The 22,611-nt window shown below is 45.0% G+C and overlaps 1 protein-coding gene across 5 annotated transcripts in view; it reads right to left on the bottom strand.

Annotated features, from left to right (window-relative positions):
- Window positions 1–22,611, bottom strand: part of TMEM135 (transmembrane protein 135) — a 217,105-nt gene that overhangs the window by 5,739 nt on the left and 188,755 nt on the right. For all 5 annotated transcript variants that reach the window (XM_064169637.1, XM_064169659.1, XM_064169648.1 and 2 more), the window contains 6 exons: window positions 21,156–21,302; window positions 16,372–16,441; window positions 8,845–9,012; window positions 4,788–4,851; window positions 4,048–4,124; window positions 1,793–1,891 (listed from right to left, as the gene is read on the bottom strand). In XM_064169637.1, the coding sequence (XP_064025707.1) occupies window positions 1,793–1,891; window positions 4,048–4,124; window positions 4,788–4,851; window positions 8,845–9,012; window positions 16,372–16,441; window positions 21,156–21,302 (625 nt within the window). The remainder of the gene's footprint in view (window positions 1–1,792; window positions 1,892–4,047; window positions 4,125–4,787; window positions 4,852–8,844; window positions 9,013–16,371; window positions 16,442–21,155; window positions 21,303–22,611) is intronic.

Here is a 22,611-nt window from a genome sequence, read left to right as displayed (position 1 = left end):
ACATGAGCCAGCAGTGTGCCCAGGTGGCCAAGAGAGCCAGTGGCATCCTGGCCTGCATCAGGAATGGTGTGGTCAGCAGGAGCAGGGAGGTCATTCTGCCCCTGTACTCTGCACTGGTTAGACCACACCTTGAGTACTGTGTTCAGTTCTGGGCCCCCCAGTTTAGGAGGGACATTGAGATGCTTGAGCGTGTCCAGAGAAGGGCAACGAGGCTGGGGAGAGGCCTTGAGCACAGCCCTACGAGGAGAGGCTGAGGGAGCTGGGATTGGTTAGCCTGGAGAAGAGGAGGCTCAGGGGTGACATTATTGCTGTCTACAACTACCTGAGGGGTGGTTGTAGCCAGGAGGAGGTTGCTCTCTTCTCTCAGGTGGCCAGCACCAGAACACGAGGACACAGCCTCAGGCTGCACCAGGGGAGATTTAGGCTGGAGGTGAGGAGAAAGTTCTTCACTGAGAGAGTCATTGGACACTGGAATGGGCTGCCCGGGGAGGTGGTGGAGTCGCCGTCCCTGGGGCAGTTCAAGGCAGGATTGGACGTGGCACTTGGTGCCATGGTCTAGCCTTGAGCTCTGTGGTAAAGGGTTGGACTTGATGATCTGTGAGGTCTCTTCCAACCCTGATGATGATACTGTGATAGTTATAAATATCCAGAAAATACTTAGTGGGATGTTTCAGAAGAAGGATGCAGTAGAGAGATGTAGAAGAACAGTAAAAGGAGTGAGGGTGAAGGCATGTAAATTGACTTGCAAAGTGCACAGGATGGTAGGTACAGCTTGTTTCAAACATAAAAGCTCAGATTCTCTTCCTAGTTTTTGCAGATGCTTTCGAATAGGCAATGTGAACTCAAGTTAGCTGAAAGTAAAAACTACTAGTTGATTTTAAAAAGCATAAAATATCACAGAGGAACAGTCTGGACACATGCTCATGAAAGTCTACACAGTTATGTTCATCTTCTCATGCAATCCCTTTTGAGATCTCTTCCAAAGAACTCATTATTTTGTATAAGGTATTTAGCTATAAGCATATGAGGAATTTGAGTCCTAGTAATGACTTTCCCACTGTGACACTCAAAAGCAGGATGCAGGAGCCCTGATTCACCTCCAGCAGGTGGACGGAGGTGACTCTTCCCCTCTACTCTGCTCTGGTGAGACCCCACCTGGAGTACTGCATCCAGTTCTGGAGCCCCTAGTACAAGAAGGATGTGGAGATGCTGAAGCATATCCAGAAAAGCCACGAGGATGATCAGAGGCCTGGAGCACCCCTCTTATGAGGACAGACTGAAAGAGTTGGGGCTGTTCAGTCCAGAGAAGAGGAGGTTCTGAGGTGACCTTCTTGTGGCCTTCCAGTATCTGAAGGGGGCCTACAAAAAAGCTGGGGAGGACTTTTTAGGCTATCAGGGAGTGACAGGACAAAAGGGAATGGAGCAAAGCTGAAGGTGAGGAGATTCAGAGTGGACGTGAGGAGGAAGTTCTTCACCACAGAGTGGTGAGAGCCTGCAATGGGTTGCCCAGGGAGGTGGTTGAGGCCCCATCCCTGGAGGTGTTTAAGGTCAGGCTGGATGAGGCTGTGGCCAGCCTGATCTAGGGTAGGGTGTGGGCAGTGGGGTTGGAACTAGATGATCCTTGTGGTCCCTTCTAACCCTGACTGATTCTATGATTCTATGATTCACAGTACCTTGCTGGAATCACTATAACACAAAACCTTCTCCATTCTGCTTCACTCTTTTCCATTCCATTCAACATTTGACTCAAACGGAAAGAATTTCATGCTCTGTTAGGAGGGAATATACTTACTGCCTGAAAGCATATTGCTGTAGAAATGGCATAGATGATGCTGTCTGCATGAGGAAAATAGGGAACCTTCCCTGCTTCAATGCCTTTGAAATATATAGTCTATAAAAATAAACAAGAAATGCTAAATGAACCAAAATGAATGACATAGCTTTTTATTGCTTTAACTTTTAAGTAATATATCAATATTACTAACATATGCTCATATATTTCTGTGTACCTCCACATATGTGACTGGGAGACAGCTTACAGAAATGATGAACAGAAGAAAAGCCTATCAATGTATAAACCAGGACCTGAGAAAAACCTGGGTGTGAGAAGGTAGTATAGAACTTAAAGACAAAAACAAAAAGGCAAGGCAAAGTTTGCTACGTAAAATCCTTCATTTAAAAAAAGGCAAAAGAACAATGCAGTAACTATTCCAACAAAGTGAATATTCACTGTTCTTAAACAGCTTGAAATCACATACTTTCCTTTCTGAGAAAACATGTCAAGTTTATTTTCCTGAGCACAGCTTGACCTTCCAAAGCAGTACACGCCTCTTTGGTCAGTTACCCTTGGCTTGCGTAAGATGATAAAAGCAGTTAAAGAGAGAGAGAGAGAGAGGAAAGAACACACAGCACTTTTCTTCTTTCTTTGCAGCCACAATGTCTCAAAGTCCAGAAAAAAAATATCAGCAGTGCAAGCCAATGCAAGCTAATATTGTATTTTTTTTTATCAACTAGTGGGCTTGGCCAATATGGGTAACTCAGATTTTATACAACCAATATGTGTTGTATAAACACATTCAGAGCTTGATCTAGCATTGCAAGCAGCGAGAGTAAACGGAGTATAACTTAGTGCCATGGTCTAGTTGACTGGATAGGGCTGGGGGATAGGTTGGACTGGATGATCTGGGAGGTGCTGGAATGTGTCCAAAAAAGGACAACAAAGCTGGTGAAAGGCCTGGAACACAAATCCTACGAGGAGAGGCTGAGGGAGCTGGGGGTGTGCAGCCTGGAGAAGAGGAGGCTCAGGGGTGACCTCAGTGCTGTCTACAACTATCTGAAGGGAGGCTGTAGCCAGGTGGGGTTGGTCTCTTCTGCCAGACAACCAGCAACAGAACAAGGGGACACAGTCTCAAGTTGTGATGGGGGAAGTATAGACTGGATGTTAGGAGGAAGTTGTTGGCAGAGAGAGTGATTGGCATTGGAATGGGCTGCCCAGGGAGGTGGTGGAGGCACCGTCCCTGGAGGTGTTCAAGCAAAGCCTGGCTGAGGCACTTAGTGCCATGGTCTAGTTGACTGGCTAGGGCTGGGTGCTAGGTTGGACTGGATGATCTTGGAGGTCTCTTCCAACCTGGTTGATTCTGTGATTCTGTGTGTTTCTTCCGACTTGGTTGATTCTGTGACTCCCTTTGTACATTTAATTTTATGCGTTAAAAAATTCCTTCTCTTTATATTCTTTGAAATGGATTCTGCTGTGGTAGTGGACACAGATAAACATCACCAGGGAAGGAGGCCCTCGAGGTCTGCAAGCCTGCTTTGTGATTTGGGGATGATGCACTGTAAGAGAATCCTCTCAGCTTACTCAGTGGGGAAATAACCATAACCAAGCCCCAGTTCGGTGGAAAAATCACAGTAAGAAATCAAACTTTGCTGGTTAGCAAAGTAAAAGCAATATACCCAAATTCAGTATTTTTTTCTAACCTGAGCTCCTAATTTTAACAAGTTGATAGAAATATTTCAAGCCTGGAAAACAGTAATTAGAATGAAGTTCACTGCAAAGCTGGGAATCCAATCAGCTGAAGTACACTGACAAAAAAATTCCAGCTATAGACTAAACCCTAAGCTATTCTGAGTTGTCTTAGCCTGTTGAACACCAAAATTAGGGAACAAAGGCAGGAAGTTAAGCTGTAGCTTTTGGCAATAAATCTGCAATTAAGGACTAGTTCTGATTTATGTTTCTGGCAAAATAGACATTCTTGGAATTTTCAGATGTGAAAACTGCAAAAGCTGCAAAGCAAAGAGCTATCAGGAGATTAAAAACAAAATAATCATGGAAATACACATGGAAAACGGTGGATAAAGGGCTTTCAAAATCAGTTACAGAAAAGAAAATAAGAAAGAAATGAGACCACAGAACAGCACTGCCTCTTGGCACACTCACACTGAAACACTCCACCACTGCACGACTTGGCGTTGTACGGGAAGTGCCTGACAAAGCCTGTGAAGTTCTTTTTCTTGCTTACAAACTCTGTCATAAGGATAATGTCTTACCTCTACTAATTTGGATGCCAGATACATAGAGATAGTGGTACTTTTGTAAAACATCATGGAAATTCCTGCTAGGCACCCTGTAACAATTAGAAAATGAAAAGTGTTAAGGTTGTGATTTACTGCCGCTGTTGCAGTCTGTCAGCTAACAGACACTGCCTAAATTGTGCTTTCTGTTGCTGCAACCGAGTTCAGAGATGTTCCTGTGCTGCCCAGCAAAGATTGTATCGTTACAAAAGAGAGTTTTGAAACACTGAAATAAATCTGTAAATCTAGTGCTTAGGAGCACAGCATCAAACTTCCTCTCTCATCCCAGAAGGAAGAGAGAGCTCTGAGTTCCAATATGTGATAGGTGCAACATCACGCAAATGTCATGGCAAAAGAGTCCTTCTATGGAACCTGTGGAGCCCACCCTTACAAATGTGTGTTCTGCCACTATGGAAGAGTTAGTAGCTGAACCCTGCATCTTCACAGTTGGAAAGCAAAAGACAAATTCACATCTGTACAGACAATAATTGTTGTCTCTAAAGTTGATGGTAAAACTCACACCATTTGATGGAATTTGCCCTACAGTTTTAATTGTGTCTCTTTATTTGAAGCTACCTGAAATACCACTGTCACTGTCTTGATATATACAGTCCTATTTTCACCACAGAAGTCTGAAAAGGGAACAGAAGGACAAACAAGAAAAATATCTGCAGTGTCCCAAGAGAGGCAATATAAGCTTCTTGTCATGGACTCACCAGCTACAAGTGCATGAAGCTCATCATCTAGGTTTCGTACCCAACGCAGGAAGCAGCTTGTGCCCTGTAGTAGAACAGAAAGCAGAGTTAGACCTAGTTATTCTCTAACCCTCAATGATAATCCAATCTGTCCTGCTTCAGATCAGCCTAGAAGGAAGCAAATGTGCCTCTGAAGGACAAGATCCTGGTCCTCAAAATGAACTCTATTTACCTTACTTTTACATTTCATGTCATTTAAGGCTACTTAAACATATGTACCCTGCATGGAATGTGACTGGGAAGAAAACAGCTGGTGACAACTATGGGGATGTTCCTACATTATGCCAAAGTCCAGCACCTTCAAGTAACAGGACACATATATAACTTGCTGTGTCTCAAGCCTGCTGGCCCTGAAGACCCTGCAACCTGGTGAACTCCTTTGACTCATAATAATATCACCGTCCCTGGAGGTGTTCAAGCAAAGCCTGGCTGAGGCACTTAGTGCCATGGTCTAGATGACTGGCTAGGGCTGGGTGCTAGGTTGGACTGGATGATCTTGGAGGTCTCTTCCAACCTGGTTGATTCTGACTCTATGATTCTATTTCTCTTTCCTAACACATAGAATCATAGAATCAGTCAGAGTTGGAAGGGACCACAAGGATCATCTAGTTCCAAACCCCCTGCCATGGGCAGGGACACCCTACCCGAGATCAGGCTGGCCACAGCCTCAGCCAGCCTGGCCTTAAACACTTCCAGCAATGGGCCCCCAACCACCTCCCTGGGCAGCCCATTCCAGGCTCTCACCACTCTCATGCTCAACAACTTCCTCCTCACGTCCAGCCTGAACCTACCCATCTCCAGCTTTGCTCCATTCCCCCTAGTCCTGTCACTACCCGATATTCCCAAAAGTCCCCCCCAACTTTTTTGTAGGCCCCCTTCAGATACATAGACTTACTGCCATCCTGATTGGCTATTCTGTGTCCAAAGGCAATTAATCTTGGCCCACATTGATAAAGGGAGATACATAGGTAAACAACATGCTCTGCTGCACTCTGACATTCTATTCATGCCTGCCATGCCTTTGCATACTGCCTTATTGCTTGCCTGGAAACTCCACTGCTGCGAGTTTACCAGGAACAGACTCTGAATGCCTCCATGCGATCAGCCTGCGAGGCCAGCGTGACATCGCGCTGAGACTGCACACTGCATGACATCCTGCCTGCACCTGAATCACAGAATCAACCAGGTTGGAAGAGACCTCCAACATCATCCAGGCCAACCTAGCACCCAGCCCTAGCCAGTCAACTAGACCATGGCACTAAGTGCCTCAGCCAGGCTTTTCTTCAACACCTCCAGACACAGCGACTCCACCACCTCCCTGGGCAGCCCATTCCAATGCCAATCACTCTCTCTGGCAACAACTTCCTCCTAACATTCAGCCTAGACTTCCCCCAGCACAACTTGAGACTGTAAAAAGTGAAAGTCTGCTAAGACTAGTCCTGGACATGCACAGATCATCCAGAGCAGCAAGGAGACAAGGTCAGAGATTGTCTGTCTCCTTTCCCCAGAAGCCTGGGAATAATCAAAGTCTCAACGGCTGAGAAGACAGAGGTCTCTGATAGCATTTAGGCACTGTCTGGACTGTGGCTAGCCCCAGGGAGTCAGTAATAATAATTTTTGAGTAGATACTTAAAAGCCTCTTTGTAATTCTCCATTGCCTTCTGCCATAGAGCAGAAAGAGCTCCTTTAGCCCATCTAGTGGGCAAGCAGTATACTGACCGCAAGTGGCATTTGACCACAGGAATCTTCTCTTCCAGTTCAGTTAATGCTTATATGTTTTGCTGGTTATTAATAGATCTAGATATTATCCATAGAATGTTTCCATGACAGTGTAAGAAGCAAAATATTATTAAAATTAGTGATTGGGGGTGCTGAGAGTTCTGAATATCAAAATTAACAACCCATATTAATTTTGGAAACAATATAATCTCCCATTAATTAATTTCCCCTTCGTAGCACACAGCCAACTGATTTTCTGCAAAGCCATGTTTGTGACATTAACTAACAGTAAGAGGAACAGAAAACGTCAATACCGTGGCTGCTACAATCATAGAACCATAGAATCAACCAGGTTGGAAGAGACCTTCAAGATCATCCACTCCAATCTATCACCCAGCCCTGTCCAATCAACCAGACCATGGCACTAAGTGCCTCAGCCAGGCTTTGCTTCAACACCTCCAGGGACAGTGACTCCACCACCTCCCTGGGCAGCCCATTCCAATGCCAATCACTCTCTCTGTGAAGAACTTCCTCCTAACACCCAGCCTAGACCTCCCCTGGCACAACTTGAGACTGTGTCCCCTTGTTCTGTTGCTGGTTGCCTGGCAGAAGAGACCAACCCTACCTGCTACAACCTCCCTTCAGGTAGTTGTAGAGAGCAATGAGGTCACCCCTGAGCCTTTTCTTCTCCAGGCTAAACAGGCCCAGCTCCCTCAGCCTCTCCTCACAGGGCTGTGTTCCAGGCCCCTCACCAGCTTTGTTGCCCTTCTCTGGACACATTCCAGCACCTCAACATCTCTCTTGAATTGAGGGGCCCAGAACTGGACACAGCACTCAAGGTGTGGCCTCACCAGTGCTGAGTACAGAGGAAGAATAACCTCCCTTGTCCTACTGGCCACATTGTTCCTGATCCAGGCCAGGATGCCACTGGATCTCTTGGCCACCTGGGCACACTGCTGCCTCATCTTTACCCTACTATCTATCAGCACCCCCAGTCCTACAAAGGCCTTTTAGACTCCTTTTTAGGGACAAGGTGCACATTTTTAAAAGCAGTCCATAATTCAATTTCCTTGGGTTTAAACTGCAATCAGCATTTAATTTTGTTGACTGTGGTCTAATCTTTTGCATGACTTGAATCTCTGCTTCCTTAAATGTTTGTTTCTAATTGGAAGAAAAATAATGCAACCCAAATTTTATTAATTATGGTACACAAGCAATAACAGAAATATAGAAGCATTTGGGTTGGAAAAGACCTTTAAGATTACTGAGTCCAACCATCGGCCTAACACTACCAAGTCCACCACTAAACCATGTCACTAAAGCCACAACTACATGACTTTTAAATATCCCCACTCCATCACTTCCCTTGGCAGCCTGTTCCAGGGCGTGATAACCTTTTTGGCACACCTTGATGTCATTTCCTCTGGTCATAGAATCACAGAACTTTACAGAGGTTGGAAGGGACCCTTCAGAGATCATTAAGTCCAACCTCCCTGCCAAGCCAGGATCCCCTAGGGTAGTTCACATAGGAATGCATCCAGGTGGGCTTTGAAAGCCTCCAGAGGAGACTCCACAACCTCTCTGGACAGCCTCTTCCAGTGCTCCGTCACCCTCACTGTAAAGAAGTTTCTCCTCATGTTGAGGTAAACCTTCTATATTCCAGTTTGTACTCATTGCTCCTTGTTTTATTACTGCACATCACCGAAAAGAGATTACCCCCATCCACTTGACTCCCACCCCTCAGATATTTGTGCACATGGATGAGATCTCCTCTCAGTTTTCTCTTCTCTAGATTAACCAACCCCAGGTTTCTCAGTCTCTCTTTGTAAAGGAGATGCTCAAGGCCCCCAGTCATCCTTGTAGAATCACAGAATCATAGAACCATAGAATCAACTAGGTTGGAAGAGACCTACAAGATCATCCAGTCCAACCTATCACCTGTCTCTCTTAAACTGGGTAGCCCAAAACTGGACATAGTATTCCACATACTGTCCCACCAGGGCAGAGTACAGGGGGAGATCTTTGAGGTCCCTTCCAACCTAAACCATTCTATGATTCTTCCCCCCGCCCCTCAATTTCCCTGTAGATAGGCTGCAAAATCCATTGGGTTTATTCAGAAATGACCAAAAAACACAGAGAGTGGAATCCTGTTTTTTCTTATGTACAGTTTCATTACTGCAATGCAATAGAATTTGCCCCTGGCCATACTGCATCAAACAGCAACATTAAGCAGCTCTTTGTGTTCTGAAAAGTGAAATAAAACCTACACATCACTCATTTCTGTATGGTATGAGCTTACTTTGTATATACTGACAAAAGATCCCAGAAAAGCTCCAAGCTGGAAATTTTCCTTGTTGTAGAAGAGAGAAAGCAGCCGGGATGGTTCTGTAAACAGATGCCGGAAGGTGGATGGAATCCGAAGGCAACACTGGATCAGGTAACCGATGCTGAACATCCTAATGAAGCCCTAAAGACAAGAAATATTTTGTGGCAAGAAACCATTGATTCAGAAAAAAAAAACAAACAAAAAAAATCTACAGAAGTCATTATTTTTGACACTGAGCAGTGCAAAACCCACTTGCAGATACTATGCAAGATGCGTCCCCGTGCATCCCCCATCTTTCAAAATCAACATCTGCTGGAGTGAGTCCAGAGGAGGACCACAAAGATGATCAGAGGGCAGGAGCACCTCTGCTGTGAGGACAGGCTAGAAGAGTTGGGGCTCTTCAGCCTGCAGAAGAGAAGGCTTCAAGGAGACCTTGTAGTATCTGAAGGGGACCTATAAGAAGGCTTAGGAGGACTATTCACAAGGTCTTGTAATAACAGGATGAGGGGTAATGGGTTTAAACTGGAAGAAGGGAGGTTTTAACTTAATGTTAGGAAGAAGTTCTTTACAATGAGGGTGGTGAAACACTGAAATGGGTTGCTGCCCATGGACACTGTGGATGCTCCTTCCCTGGAGGTGTTCAAGGCCAGGTTGAATGAGACTTTGAGCAACCTGTTCTAGTGGGAGGTGTCCCTGCCTATGGCAAGGGGTTGGAATTGGATGATCTTTGAGGTCCCTTCCAACCTAAATCATTCTATGAATCTTCCCCCCCCCAAAAATTTCCCTATAAAATAAGAAAGGTAATGAAAACAGACAACCAACGCTTCATTAATTCTAGGAATATATGAAAGGTCTCAAGGGACAAATTCCATTTCTCTTTTGTTCTGAAAGTCTGTGCTTTGAAATAATCCTGATGACTTCATTTCCAGGTTACTGACCAGCTTTTAACCACAAATGGGTACGAAGAGGAAAGTAACACAGTGGAAAAAAAGAGCACTTGCACACTCCAACGTCTGGAGAAAGCACTAAGGGAGGGAAAAGCCCACAAAACATAAATTTCAGAATGTGTGAGAATTAGAAATAGACCCTGATGGTTTGGCATGGGCTCAGCCAAACTGGAGGCTGAGTGGTGCCTGCAGCAAGAGAAAAGGCTGAGACTGGGAGGTTATGGGCAGAGCTGCTCAGAAAGGATAACGTGGCTTCCAAAGACTTTTTCCTACTATTTCACCTTGGATACAAAGCTGCTTTTTTATACCATGCCTCAAAACCACAGAGACTTTCTCTTTCCAAATTCTTCTCCCAAGTTTCTTATAAATTCCTCCACTTTCCTCTCATTATTCTTACCCTATGGTTGAACTTCTCTAATCATTCCAATAAAATCTGTTCATTTTTCAGTTGGAAGATGCCTTATCTGAAAACTACCTGTGGATTCCCTATTGGCAAATAAGGCAGGCACCAATTGCTCATGATTACTGCAGCTCATTGTTCAGAAGATATTCAGGGACACCAATAGATTTCAGTTACAGGAACAACTGGCAGAGACTTTGAGCAACCTTTCCAATACAGAAACTCAAAGCAGTTTTGCCTCCCACATTACTTTTTAATGCATCATAAAGCTTATAAAATTTTATTGTGGTCAAACATCCAGTAGTAAACTCTTCCTCAAGCAATTACTCTCCCTCCTCAAGAAGTGGTTTATGAGAATCAAGTGGAAGAAAATATGATGCATCATCCAATGATCCAGTAGCTATGAATGAAAAAAGTCCACTTTTTCCTCTGCTACTCTTAAAGGTACGTGGATTGTAGGTACTGAACAGTTAGTGACCCAGGGTTGTCTGATAGAATAATGAAAAGGCCTACTGAAAGGTATCACAGTATCACCAAGGTTGGAAGAGACCTCACAGATCATCAAGTCCAACCCTTTACCACAGAGCTCAAGGCCAGACCATGGCACCAAGTGCCACGTCCAATCCTGCCTTGAACAGCTCCAGGGATGGCGACTCCACCACCTCCCCGGGCAGCCCATTCCAGTGTCCAATGACTCTCTCAGTGAAGAACTTTCTCCTCACCTCCAGCCTAAATTTCCCCTGGCACAGCCTGAGGCTATGTCCTCTCGTTCTGGTGCTGGCCACCTGAGAGAAGAGAGCAACCTCCTCCTGGCCACAACCACCCCTCGGGTAGTTGTAGACAGCAATAAGATCACCCCTGAGCCTTCATTTTCCTTTTAATCATCCTCGTCATTAGAATCATAGAATCATAGAATCAACCAGGTTGGAAGAGACCTCCAAGGTCACCCAGTCCAACCTGGCACCCAGCCCTATCCAGCCAACTAGACCATGGCACTAAGTGCCTCAGCCAGGCTTTGATTCAACACCTCGAGGGACGGTGACTCCAGCACCTCCCTGGGCAGCCCATTCCAATGCCAATCACTCTCTCTGACAACAACTTCCTCCTAACATTCAGCTTAGACTTCTCCCAGCACAACTTGAGACTGTGTCCCCTTGTTCTATTGCTGGCTGTCTGGGAGAAAAGACTAACCCCCACCTGGCTATAACCTCCCTTCAGGTAGATCATGAGGGTTATCTGTTGTCATGTGCAGCAGCAACAGCAGAAGAAATGGGCAACTGGACTACTACTGCTGGCTAACATCTCCTCATTGCAATAAAATGGAAGCTAAGAGGAAAAAAAATTTGACTACTTCTGGTTCTTCTTTTCAGACATACACAAACCTAAAGTATTTAAAATAGGAAGGAAAGCCTAAGAAATCAGGTGGTGTCATTACCAAAGTTTCCATAAAAGCCATCATGTGTTACATTAACCAGCTAACATGCAGACGGAATGGGCTGCCCGGGGAGGTGGTGGTGTCGCCATCCTTGGGGCTGTTCAAGGCAAGGTTGGATGTGGCACTTGGTGCCAGGGTCTAGCCTTGAGCTCTGTGGTAAAGGGTTGGACTTGATGATCTGTGAGGTCTCTTCCAGCCCTGATGATACTGTGATACTGTGAAATGTGAAGCAGGAGTGAAAAAGCATGCAATGACAATTAAAGGATATGACAATGAGAAGGCAAGATGCTCGAGGGTAAGGGAAAATATAGGACAGCAGGGAACAGATCATAATCAGATTTGAATGCTTCCTTTCAGATATGGAATTCCAAAAACATGCTCAAACCATGCGAGCTGACAGCTACTACTGACCGACTCCAGGAGCAACCATAGAGAAAACTGAAAGCTCTTTAGGTATGTTGAATCTTTACAAATCCAAATACATCGAAATAAAATCTTTCACTCATTTTAATATAAAAAAAGTGTACAGAAAAGGCAGAAAATTCAAAGATCTGGCTTCCACTTCAGTGATATTTTCCTATTACTGTAGTCAAGAATAACTGATACTAAAATACTACACAGGACTGGTATAAGAATGAAGTAGAGTTCAAATGCACGATTGCTTCCTCTAAAGTGACAACAGCCTCATGAATGTCTTTGTTATTTAAGTCAAGACTTGGTTCAGCTCCATTATTAGCTGGGTTTTCTTCTTCTTCCCTCAATCCTTTCTAAGGGTATATGAAATTTGAACAAAGTAATGCTGAATAAACATTTGAAGAGGACTCCTGAATATCTCCACTTTGATTTTCCTGTTCTTCCCATCATTAACAACATCTTCCTACTCATCTGAAAAAGGATAGGGTGAGTTGTGTACAGACAGTTAACTGTGATCTGAACTCATAACCTGAAATCAGTTTTGAATCATAGAATCAAAGAATCAATCAGAGTTGGAAGAGACCACAAGGATTAGCTAGTTCTAATCCCCCTGCCATGGGCAGGGACACCCTACCCTATATCAGGCTGGCCACAGCCTCATCCAGCCTGGCCTTAAACACCTCCAGGCATGGGGCCTCAACCACCTCCCTGGGCAACCCATTCCAGCCTCTAACCACTCTCATGCTCAACAACTTCTCCCTCACATCCAGTGTCAATCTCCCCACCGCCACCTTTGCTCTATTCCCCCTAGTCCTGTCACTACTTGAGAGCCTAGAAAGTCCCTCCTCAGCTTTCCTGTAGGCCCCCTTCAGATACTGGAAGGCCACAAGAAGGTCACCTGGGAGCCTCCTCTTCTCCAGATGAAACAGCCCCAACTCTTTCAGTCTGTCCTTATAGCAGAGCTGCTTCAGCCCTCTGAGCATCCTTGTGGCCCTTCTCTGGACACACTCCAGCATCTCCACATCCCTCTTGTAATGGGGGCTCCAGAACTGGATGCAGTACTCCAGGTGGGGTCTCAGCAGAGCAGAGTAGAGTGGGAGAATCACCTCCCTCCACCTGCTGGCCACACTTCTGTTGCAGCCCAGGATCTGACTGACCTGTCGGGCTGCAAGTGGACACTTCACTTGAGTGACTGAACAAGACTACTTCCCATTTCTTGGTCACCTTTCTACTTTAAAGACATTTCAAACTCACAGTATCACAGTATCATCAGGGTTGGAAGAGACCTCACAGATCATCAAGTTCAACCCTTTACCACAGAGCTCAAGGCTAGACCATGGCACCAAGTGCCACGTCCAATCCTGCCTTGAACAGCCCCAGGGACGGCGACTCCACCACCTCCCCGGGCAGCCCATTCCAGTGTCCAATGACTCTCTCAGTGAAGAACTTTCTCCTCACCTCCAGCCTAAATTTCCCCTGGCGCAGCCTGAGGCTGTGTCCTAGGAACTTTCTCCCCCCCACTATTTGAAATTTCACAGACTAACTTGGACAGTTTGAAAGTAAGATGAAGCTGTATTTACAATATGGCAAAATGTACAAGCATATCTATACAATATATATAAGCATTTACAATTATATACAAGTTAGAAATAACACAGAAATCCAAACCGCCTCCCACGCAGAGAAAACTGCCCAGAAGGGCTCAAAGCTACCACTCTCTCTGTCTCCTCCATCCTCTATCTCAGACAGACAACCAAAATGAAGCAGAAGCTTACGTGTTAGTTGCTGAGATAAGAGGTGAGACATCAAAGCAGATTAGGATTAAAAAGAAAAGAAGTGGTAAAATGGAATGACACAGATCAGAGAGAGAAACAAACAGGACAACGTCCCAGGACAAAGCAAGAGAACATTGTTTGTTTTCATTTTTGATCTCTCTCTGTAAACCAATGAATGATATAGACATCATAGAAATCATAGAATCAACCAGGTTGGAAGAGACCTCCAAGATCATCCACTCCAATCTATCACCCAGCCCTGTCCAACCAACTAGACCATGGCACTAAGTGCCTCAGCCAGGCTTTTCTTCAACACCTCCAGGGACGATGACTCCACCACCCCCCTGAGCAGCCCACTCCCATGGCAAATTATCATGATTTTCTTTTCACAACCAATGAGCTAATTTCTCTCATTAAAGTACTCCAATTAGCCTCAAACCAGCACAAGTTGTTACATCATCTCTCTTTACCCAAGAAGCCTCACACTCATTCTTCCAGCAGATTATGGTGGTTTTCCATGGAGAAGAGGAATCAGTTCCAAATACTCAAGAGAAAGGTTTACTTGTTGTTCTGACCACACTTGTAAAATAATACAGTGTTATGAGGTTGCTTAGAGATTTGACTGCTGAGTATGCACACAGAATATGTAAGGAGTTGCTGTGAAATTAATAAATGAGGCCAGGAAGCAAGTCCAGACTAACAGTGGTTAAGAGCTCATTACTGAAATATACACCTGGGTAACAAAAGACAGCAGTTGATGTAAAAGTGCAGCTGACTGGCAAGGCCTCTATGTAAAATCTGCACACTAGGAGATACTACCAGCAGCAGAGTCCAGAAATCATAGAATCATAAAATCAACCAGGTTGGAAGAGACCTCCAACATCATCCAGTCCAACCTATCCCCCAGCCCCATCCAGTCAACTAGACCATGGCACGAAGTGCCTCATCGAGTCGCAGCACATCAACCCATAAAATCACTTCTGCTTAATTTTATTCTTTGTTTTGAAGTTAGCCCTCACTACAGTCTTGTACACTGATTTTGAGTGCCACTGACATCTCAGGGGCGAATCATAGAGTGGTTTGGTTTGGAAGGCACTTTAAAGATCATCTAGTTCCAAAACCCATGACGTGGTGGGCAGGGACACCTTCCACTAGACCAGGTCGTTCAAAGCCCCACCCAGCCTGTCCTGGAATACTTCCAGGGAGGAGGCATCTGCAACCTCTCAGTGCAACCTGCTCCAGTGTCTCACTGCCTTCACAGAAAGTAATTTCTTCTATACACAGAATACTCTGACCAAACATGAGCACTGAAGAGATGGTTTGCCAAGTGGGCCAGCGGGCACTGAACAGCAAACTTACTGGACAAGGCACTGAACAAGCACAGAGCAGATGTAAAGTCTGTGACACTCAACGACATTATGTCTTGAAGAAAAGAGCCCATTCATGAAAGAGTTAAGTGGGCTGAGACAGTGTGGTGAGAGGCTGTGAAATTTTAATCTGGGTTCTGTTAAATATGTGTCATACACACAACAGAAAAAAAGGCAGCATTATCCCCAAACTCCACTGCACAGCCTCATCAAAATTGAGCAGAACACTCCAGCACCATCTCAAATCTCAACTCAAGCACAACTTATGCCCATGTTATGCAGCAGTATGCTAATGCACTGCAGTGTAAAGACACTGTTAATGCAAGCCAAAATGATGTTAGTAAGCACACATGAATAAAAGCTGTGCTAGATCTCTTCTGATGCTAAATTTAAGCCTAGCTCTTCTGAAATAACATTAACCAGACATAACATTTTAATTTTAAAAGGTTATTCCTGAAAGTAACATCAGAAGCATCTGAAGATACCATAATCCAGTTTTGCTGCTCCATACACATGTAAATTGGTAATTATTAAGTGATTGAGATCTTGTGGAGTCTTACCAACTCCTAAAACAGGCACAGCAGGTGGTACCACCTGTGCCAATCCAATGCCAGCCAACGCAAAGCTCTACACAGTACTCCTCTGAAAAAAAAGAAATGTGCTGATCACATTAATAATGGAGGATAAATTATGCCACTGGACAGGAACAGCTCTTCCTGGGTGCAGCAACTGTGACCAATCTCTCATTACCCTGAGCCTATAAAATAAATGAAGGGAGAAGCAAAGCCAGCGTGCCAGACCCGCGCAGCTGCACGTGTGCCGGGGCTGCGCTGTGCCAAAGCAGCACATTCCAGGTGCTTTATTTCGGGTGGAGTCACAAGTGGGCTCAGCCATGAAGTGCATCACATAGTTAAACAAGTTCCTTGCTTGCTAGCCTATTTTTTTCCCCACACATTCTATGTTATTCATTCACTACAGACCAGAGAACTTTAACCCCACCACCACCCCGTCCCAAATTGAGAAAATCTGTTCTCAAGCTTGTCTCATTTTCAATAGAAGAAGAAGAAGTCACAGGCTCCTTTCTCACTTCCTAAGCATATTTTTCTGACTTAAAGACTTTTACTCTGCCAGAATTTGTCAATCTAACTTCTTCTGCACTTACTTTAATACAATATGAGATGCAATTATCTCCATAGTGTTTACAGCATCTATGCCTTGGGCCATGTTTGCACCTGCAAAAAAAAAAAAGCACAATGAAACACATATTGACTCATAGCTGTTTTCAGCATCACCAACAGAAGACTTCATAATTTTTTCTCACCTGAAAATACATCAAGTGCCATTTCCCCCCCACTCATTCTCCACATTACCCATTGGAGGGCACCACGAACTTTTATGATGCCATAAAAAGCCAATAAAACCTAACAATACTTCAGTTGTGCAGCAAGAAGTGTCTACACACTTAATTGGATTCAAATTCTTGCCATGCTACACATTAAATACAAAATGAAGGAACACATTTTCTGCTGTGGCCAACACAGAGAAGTGATGTGATCCTCCTGGTTTTATTATAGAATCATTGAATCAATCAGGTTGGAAGAGACCTCCAAGATCATCCAGTCCAACCTAGCACCCAGCCCTAGCCAATCAACTAGACCATGGCACTAAGTGACACCATCCAGGCTTTTCTTGAACACCTCCAGGGACAGCGACTCCACCACCTCCCTGGGCAGCCCATTCCAATGCCAATCACTCTCCCTGCCAACAACTTCCTTCTAACATCCAGCCTAGACCTCCCTTGGCACAACTTGAGACTGTGTCCCCTTGTTCTGTTGCTGGTTGCCTGGCAGAAGAGACCGACCCCCATCTGGCTACAGCCTCCCTTCAGATAGTTGCAGACAGCAATGAGGTCACCCCTGAGCCTCCTCTGCTCCAGGCTAAACACCCCCAGCTCCCTCAGCCTCTCCTCACAGGGCTGTGTTCCAGGCACCTCACCAGTTTGTCTCTGCATCATGGTTCTTGAAGGATACTTGACCAAGAATCTCTTATCTCTGTCCTTACATCTTTCATATCACTCTAAGGTTCACTGAAGGGCAATGCAGAACACATAAAAACACAGAGATGCCATGTGACAGTTCTGTCACTTAGAAGCCCTTCACTCTTGGGCTATTTCTCCTACTGTGTAGGTTTTTCTGTAGCTCTTACTTCAGACTGAGAATTTGACTATAAGCATTTAAAAGAGACTGTCTTGGGCTTGGCTGCATGGATTGTACAGTTAGCCTGGCACTACACAGAACGAAAAGTAATGTCACACCAGGCCTCAACCTTCTACTGCACTACAGTCAAGTATTTAAGTTTTAATGCAAAATAAATCACACAATTTATATACTGTGTCAAATACCTTGGAAGTTTGGAATCGTGTGCTATAAAGCCTAATGGTCATAAATCACCTGTGAGGTCAGTTTATGTAGCAAAGAATGTGATCAGGTTACAGGCATTTAGACTCAATTATATTAAAAAGAACCATATGGAAGTGAAACCTGTGAGAGCACTAGGACTGAAAACTGAAAGTTTTCTAAGTGTCTGAGTCTAGAGTTTCGAAACCTTGAAGAAAAAATGCTTTTCTCCACCCACAGTCCCTTGGTCCTTCTATTGAATGAACAGCAGAAGAGCTATGAATTATCTCTAGCCAACTGAGTAAGTGGTATTTAAGAAATACCACTCTGATATGGGTCAAGAACTGGCTGGAAGGCCAGGCCCAGAGAGTGGTGGTGAATGGTGCCACATCCAGTTGGCAGCTGGCACTAGTGGAGTTCCCCAAAGATCAGTGCTGGGCCCAGTCCTGCTCAACATCTTTACTGATGATCTGGAGGAGGGGATTGAGTCCAGCATCAGTAAAGTTTGCAGATGACACCAAGCTAGGAGAAGATGTGGATCTGTTGGAGGGTAGGAGAGCCCTGCAGAGGGACCTTGACAGGCTGGATGGATGGGCAGAGGCCAATGGGATGAGATTTAACAAGGCTAAGTGCAGGGTTCTGCACTTCGGCCACAACAACCCCAAGCAGCACTACAGGCTGGGGACAGAGTGGCTGAGAGCAGCCAGGCAGAAAAGGACCTGGGGTTACTGGTAGATAGTAGCTGAAGATGAGCCAGCAGTGTGCCCAGGTGGCCAGGGAAGCCAATGGCATCCAGACATGGATCAGGAACAGTGTGGCCAGTAGGACAAGGGAGGTTATTCTGCCCCTGTACTCAACATTGCTCAGGCCACACCTCGAGTCCTGTGTCCAGTTCTGGGCTCTTCAATTCAGGAGAGATGTTGAGATGCTGGAACATGTCCAGAGAAGGGTGACAAAGCTGGTGAGGGGCCTGGAACACAGCCCTGTGAGGAGAGGCTGAGGGAGCTGGGGGTGTGCAGCCTGGAGAAGAGGAGGCTCAGGGGTGATCTTATTACTGTCTACAACTACCTGAAGGGGTATTGTAGCCAGGTGGGGGGTGGCCTCTTCTGCCAGGCAACCAGCAACAGAACAGGGGGACACAGTCTCAAGTTGTGCTGGGGGAGGTCTAGGCTGGGTGTTAGGAGCAAGTTGTTGGCAGAGAGAGTGATTGGCATTGGAATGGGCTGCCCAGGGAGGTGGTGGAGTCATCATCCCCAGAGGTGTTCAAGAGAAGACTGGATGAGGCACTTGGTGCCATGATCTAGTTGACTGGATAGGGCTGGGTGCTAGGTTGGACTGGATGATCTTGGAGGTCTCTTCCAACATGGTTGATTTAATGAATTATGTGAAAAAAAATAGGTATAAATAACTCAGCTAAAAGAATCTGCATGTAGATAGAACTGTGTTTGCTTATAGGTCTTCTGTTATCTAATAAAGTCATGCCTGAAAAGCCACTGCTAACTTCCTTCACATTTTTCAATTGAAACCCACAAGAACTCATAAGGATTTTCCATGTGATGTGGGTTGCTTTGTGTTTGTTTATTATCTGAGCAAGTAAGATGAGCACGACACACTTGAAAGACTTATTTCTCTCTTGCATGCCAGAAGGTAAAGATCTCATCATAAAGCTGCTCCAGAAAGGTCAATGGACATGAAGATTCATAGTTGCAGTATAAAGAGACTCCTAGTTTGTTTTTCATTCCATCTTCCCTCTCAATGAAGGACTCCTGGAGTACCCAATGTGTCTAAAGCAGACAAATGATGCCTAGCAGAAGTACACCATCTGAACATATTAGACCAAAAAGCTTCTGATGTCATATCCTAAAACTCATACTAATGGACAATAAACTGTATCCTGCAGACTAAGAGGGAACTTCGAATGCCTAGATCTAACTTTGTGTGAAACAGTTTCAGACTCACTGTTTCCTATCTCCTGACAGTGGAGGAAGGCCATGTGCCACCAACCCTCTTCTTAAGCAGCTCTCCCTTATGCAACACAGGGTCGTAGGTCCCCAAAGAGATGATATTATGGTCACTTATGGTGACCTAAGATGTGCTAATGTGCAGTTTTCCCTCAATTTCACTACCAACACCAGCAGAAACACACCATGAAAACTGCAGAACACAGTTTCAGACTCACTATTTCCTATCTCCTGACAGTGCAGGAAGGCCATGTGCCACCAATCCCCTTCTTAAGCAGTTCTTCTTTATGAATGCAGAGATGTGGGCCTCCAGAGAGATGATGTTATGGTCACTTATGGTGACCTACATAAGGTGTGCTAATGTTCAGTTTTCCCTCAATTTCACTACCAACACCAGCAGAAACACACCATGAAAATGGCAGAAGAAGCAACCATCCCCTCTGCTGCTTGGACATGACTAAATTCCTTCTCCCATGTTAGACAACTGTGTGTTGCAACCACTTCTGTGACAAACAGGACTTCAATTTTATATTGTTATATTGTTATAGTTCATCATTTGCCACTGGTAACCACCCACTAAAATTTAAATGCAAACCACTTAATTCCAAAGCAAAGCTAGGAGCAGGTGTTGATCTGTTGGAAGGTAGGAGAGCCCTGCAGAGGGACCTGGACAGGCTGGATGGGTGGGCAGAGGCCAATGGGATGAGATTGAACAAGGCCAAGTGCAGGGTTCTGCACTTCGGCCACAACAACCCCAAGAAGCACTACAGGCTGGGGACCGAGTGGCTGGAGAGCAGCCAGGAGGAAAGGGACCTGGGGGTACTGATAGATAGTAAGCTGAAGATGAGCCAGCAGTGTGCCCAGGTGGCCAAGAGAGCCAATGGCATCCTGGCCTGCATCAGGAACAGTGTGGTCAGTAGGACAAGGGAGGTTATTCTTCCCCTGTACTCAGCACTGGTCAGGCTACACCTTCAGTGCTGTGTCCAGTTCTGGGCCCCTCAATTCAAGAAAGATGTTGAGGTGCTGGAACATGTCCAGAGAAGGGCAATGAAGCTGGTGAGGGGCCTGGAGCACAAATCCTATGAGGAGAGGTTGAGGGAGCTGGGGGTGTTTAGCCTGGAGAAGAGGAGGCTCAGGGGTGATCTTATTACTGTCTACAACTACCTGAAGGGGCATTGTAGCCAGGTGGGGGGTGGCCTCTTCTCCCAGGCAACCAGCAATAGAACAAGCGGACACAGTCTCAAGTTGTGCCAGGGTAGATATAGGCTGGATATTAGGAAGAAGTTCTTCACAGAGAGAGTGATTGGCATTGGAATGGGCTGCCCAGGGAGGTGGTGGAGGCACCGTCCCTGGGGGTCTTCAAGAAAAGACTGGATGAGGCACTTAGTGCCATGGTCTGGTTGATTGGTTAGGGCTGGGTGCTAGGTTGGACTGGATGATGTTGGAGGTCTCTTCCAACCTGGTTGATTCTATGATTCTATGATTCTATACTCTAAAACATTGTCAAATGCAATGCAACAAAACATGAGAACGAGATAATTAAGAATGAATCATTTTGGTTTGTTTTCCTTCTGTTTTCCTTGACTCACACTTTGTCCATAAGCTTTTTTGTTAGAGCCAGGATGTTCATTGACTGTGATACTTTTTCACAATGCTTGATCTTTCTGTCTATTTTGGAAAACACTGCTTCAGGTGAAAAGGAGTGAGTAGGGATTTCTTCTTTGCCAACAATGAACCTGAAAGAAAAAAAAAAACACACCACAAAACAGATTAAAAAAATTATACAAATAACTCAAAGGTAAACATGAAATATCTTAATTAGGTCCTTAAGACAAGCTGGCAGTTACTCTAATGTCTGCAAAAGAAAACGCATCCTATACAGTTGCCAAACCTTATCTCTTTGAAAAGATCTCTCCAACAACATATATTTAAAGTTCAGATAATGGTCATGATTGCTGCTGGGGATTTTTTAAACTAGGAACAAAAATATTCCTAGGAGAGTCCATCCATCTGCCATACTGTCCTGGAAGGCTAAAAAGCCTTGGCTTGCCCCACCCTTCTGCTGATGGGGGAAGCAAGGGCAGGAGGAAAACAAACACTTGGGCCATTATGTCCCATCCCAAAGTGATAAATAGGTACCCACAGGGGTTTAGGTACTTGTGGGTGTCTTGCCCAAATAAGGGTGAGCAAGCCCTGGTCTCATCTAATAAGGTCAGCTTTGCAAATGCCTTCTTGATTGGTGAATCTCTGTGGCCAAAGGAGCCTTTGCACTCGGGCAAGTAATAGGAATTGAGCTAAGCTGCAAGCAGTTGATCTGATTCTGCCTCACTGCTCTTGGACAACATGTCCTGCTCTGCCTCATGCTTCAGACCAGCTTAGCCCTGATGTTTTGGCCTTGAGCTACCTGGAGACCTAAGTGCCTCAAGTTTCCCAGCAGAATGCATTTAAGTGCCTCACGACATGGCAAGAAGTGCCACTGCCATGGTGCTCCCTGCACATCTGCAAGAGATGCTGCCTGCACCTCTGCAAACCTCTGTGCCAAGAGGAACCAGGATCAGGTCAGAGATCCTCTGCCTCTTTCCCAGCACCCTGGGAGGATCTAGAAGCCTCTCAATGGCTGAGCAGTTCCAACACTGCCACAAAGGAGACAGAGACTACCTTGAAATTCCTACTCCACCTCAGTGAGCAGCACAGACTTTCCCTAGGGCTCCAGGTTGCCCATTTGTAAGTGAGGCAAAGCCATTTTGTGGCTAAACTTTTCCAATTCTTCTGATTCTCCTACATTGTCCTTCAGCATCCTTCTGAAGATTTTCCTGACCTAATTACAACTCAAATGTAGATAATTAGTATATAGTTGTGTGAAGGCTTTCTGGAAATAAAAATAACTACATATTTTATAATTCCTGCCTCATTAATTGCCCCAACTAAATAATTTACACAAAAGAAAGATGCCAAATAAGAAAATAAAAAAGGCACACAAGATATTTCAATTATTTCCAGCAAAATGGGGTTGCATAAAGATAATAACTATAACATTTCTATAAA

The sequence above is a fragment of the Pogoniulus pusillus genome, chromosome 3 (genome assembly GCF_015220805.1).
Source record: "Pogoniulus pusillus isolate bPogPus1 chromosome 3, bPogPus1.pri, whole genome shotgun sequence".
NCBI lineage: Eukaryota > Metazoa > Chordata > Aves > Piciformes > Lybiidae > Pogoniulus > Pogoniulus pusillus.
The sequence above is the reverse complement of the archived record's forward strand: the minus strand, read 5'-3'. Positions and strand labels throughout refer to the sequence as shown.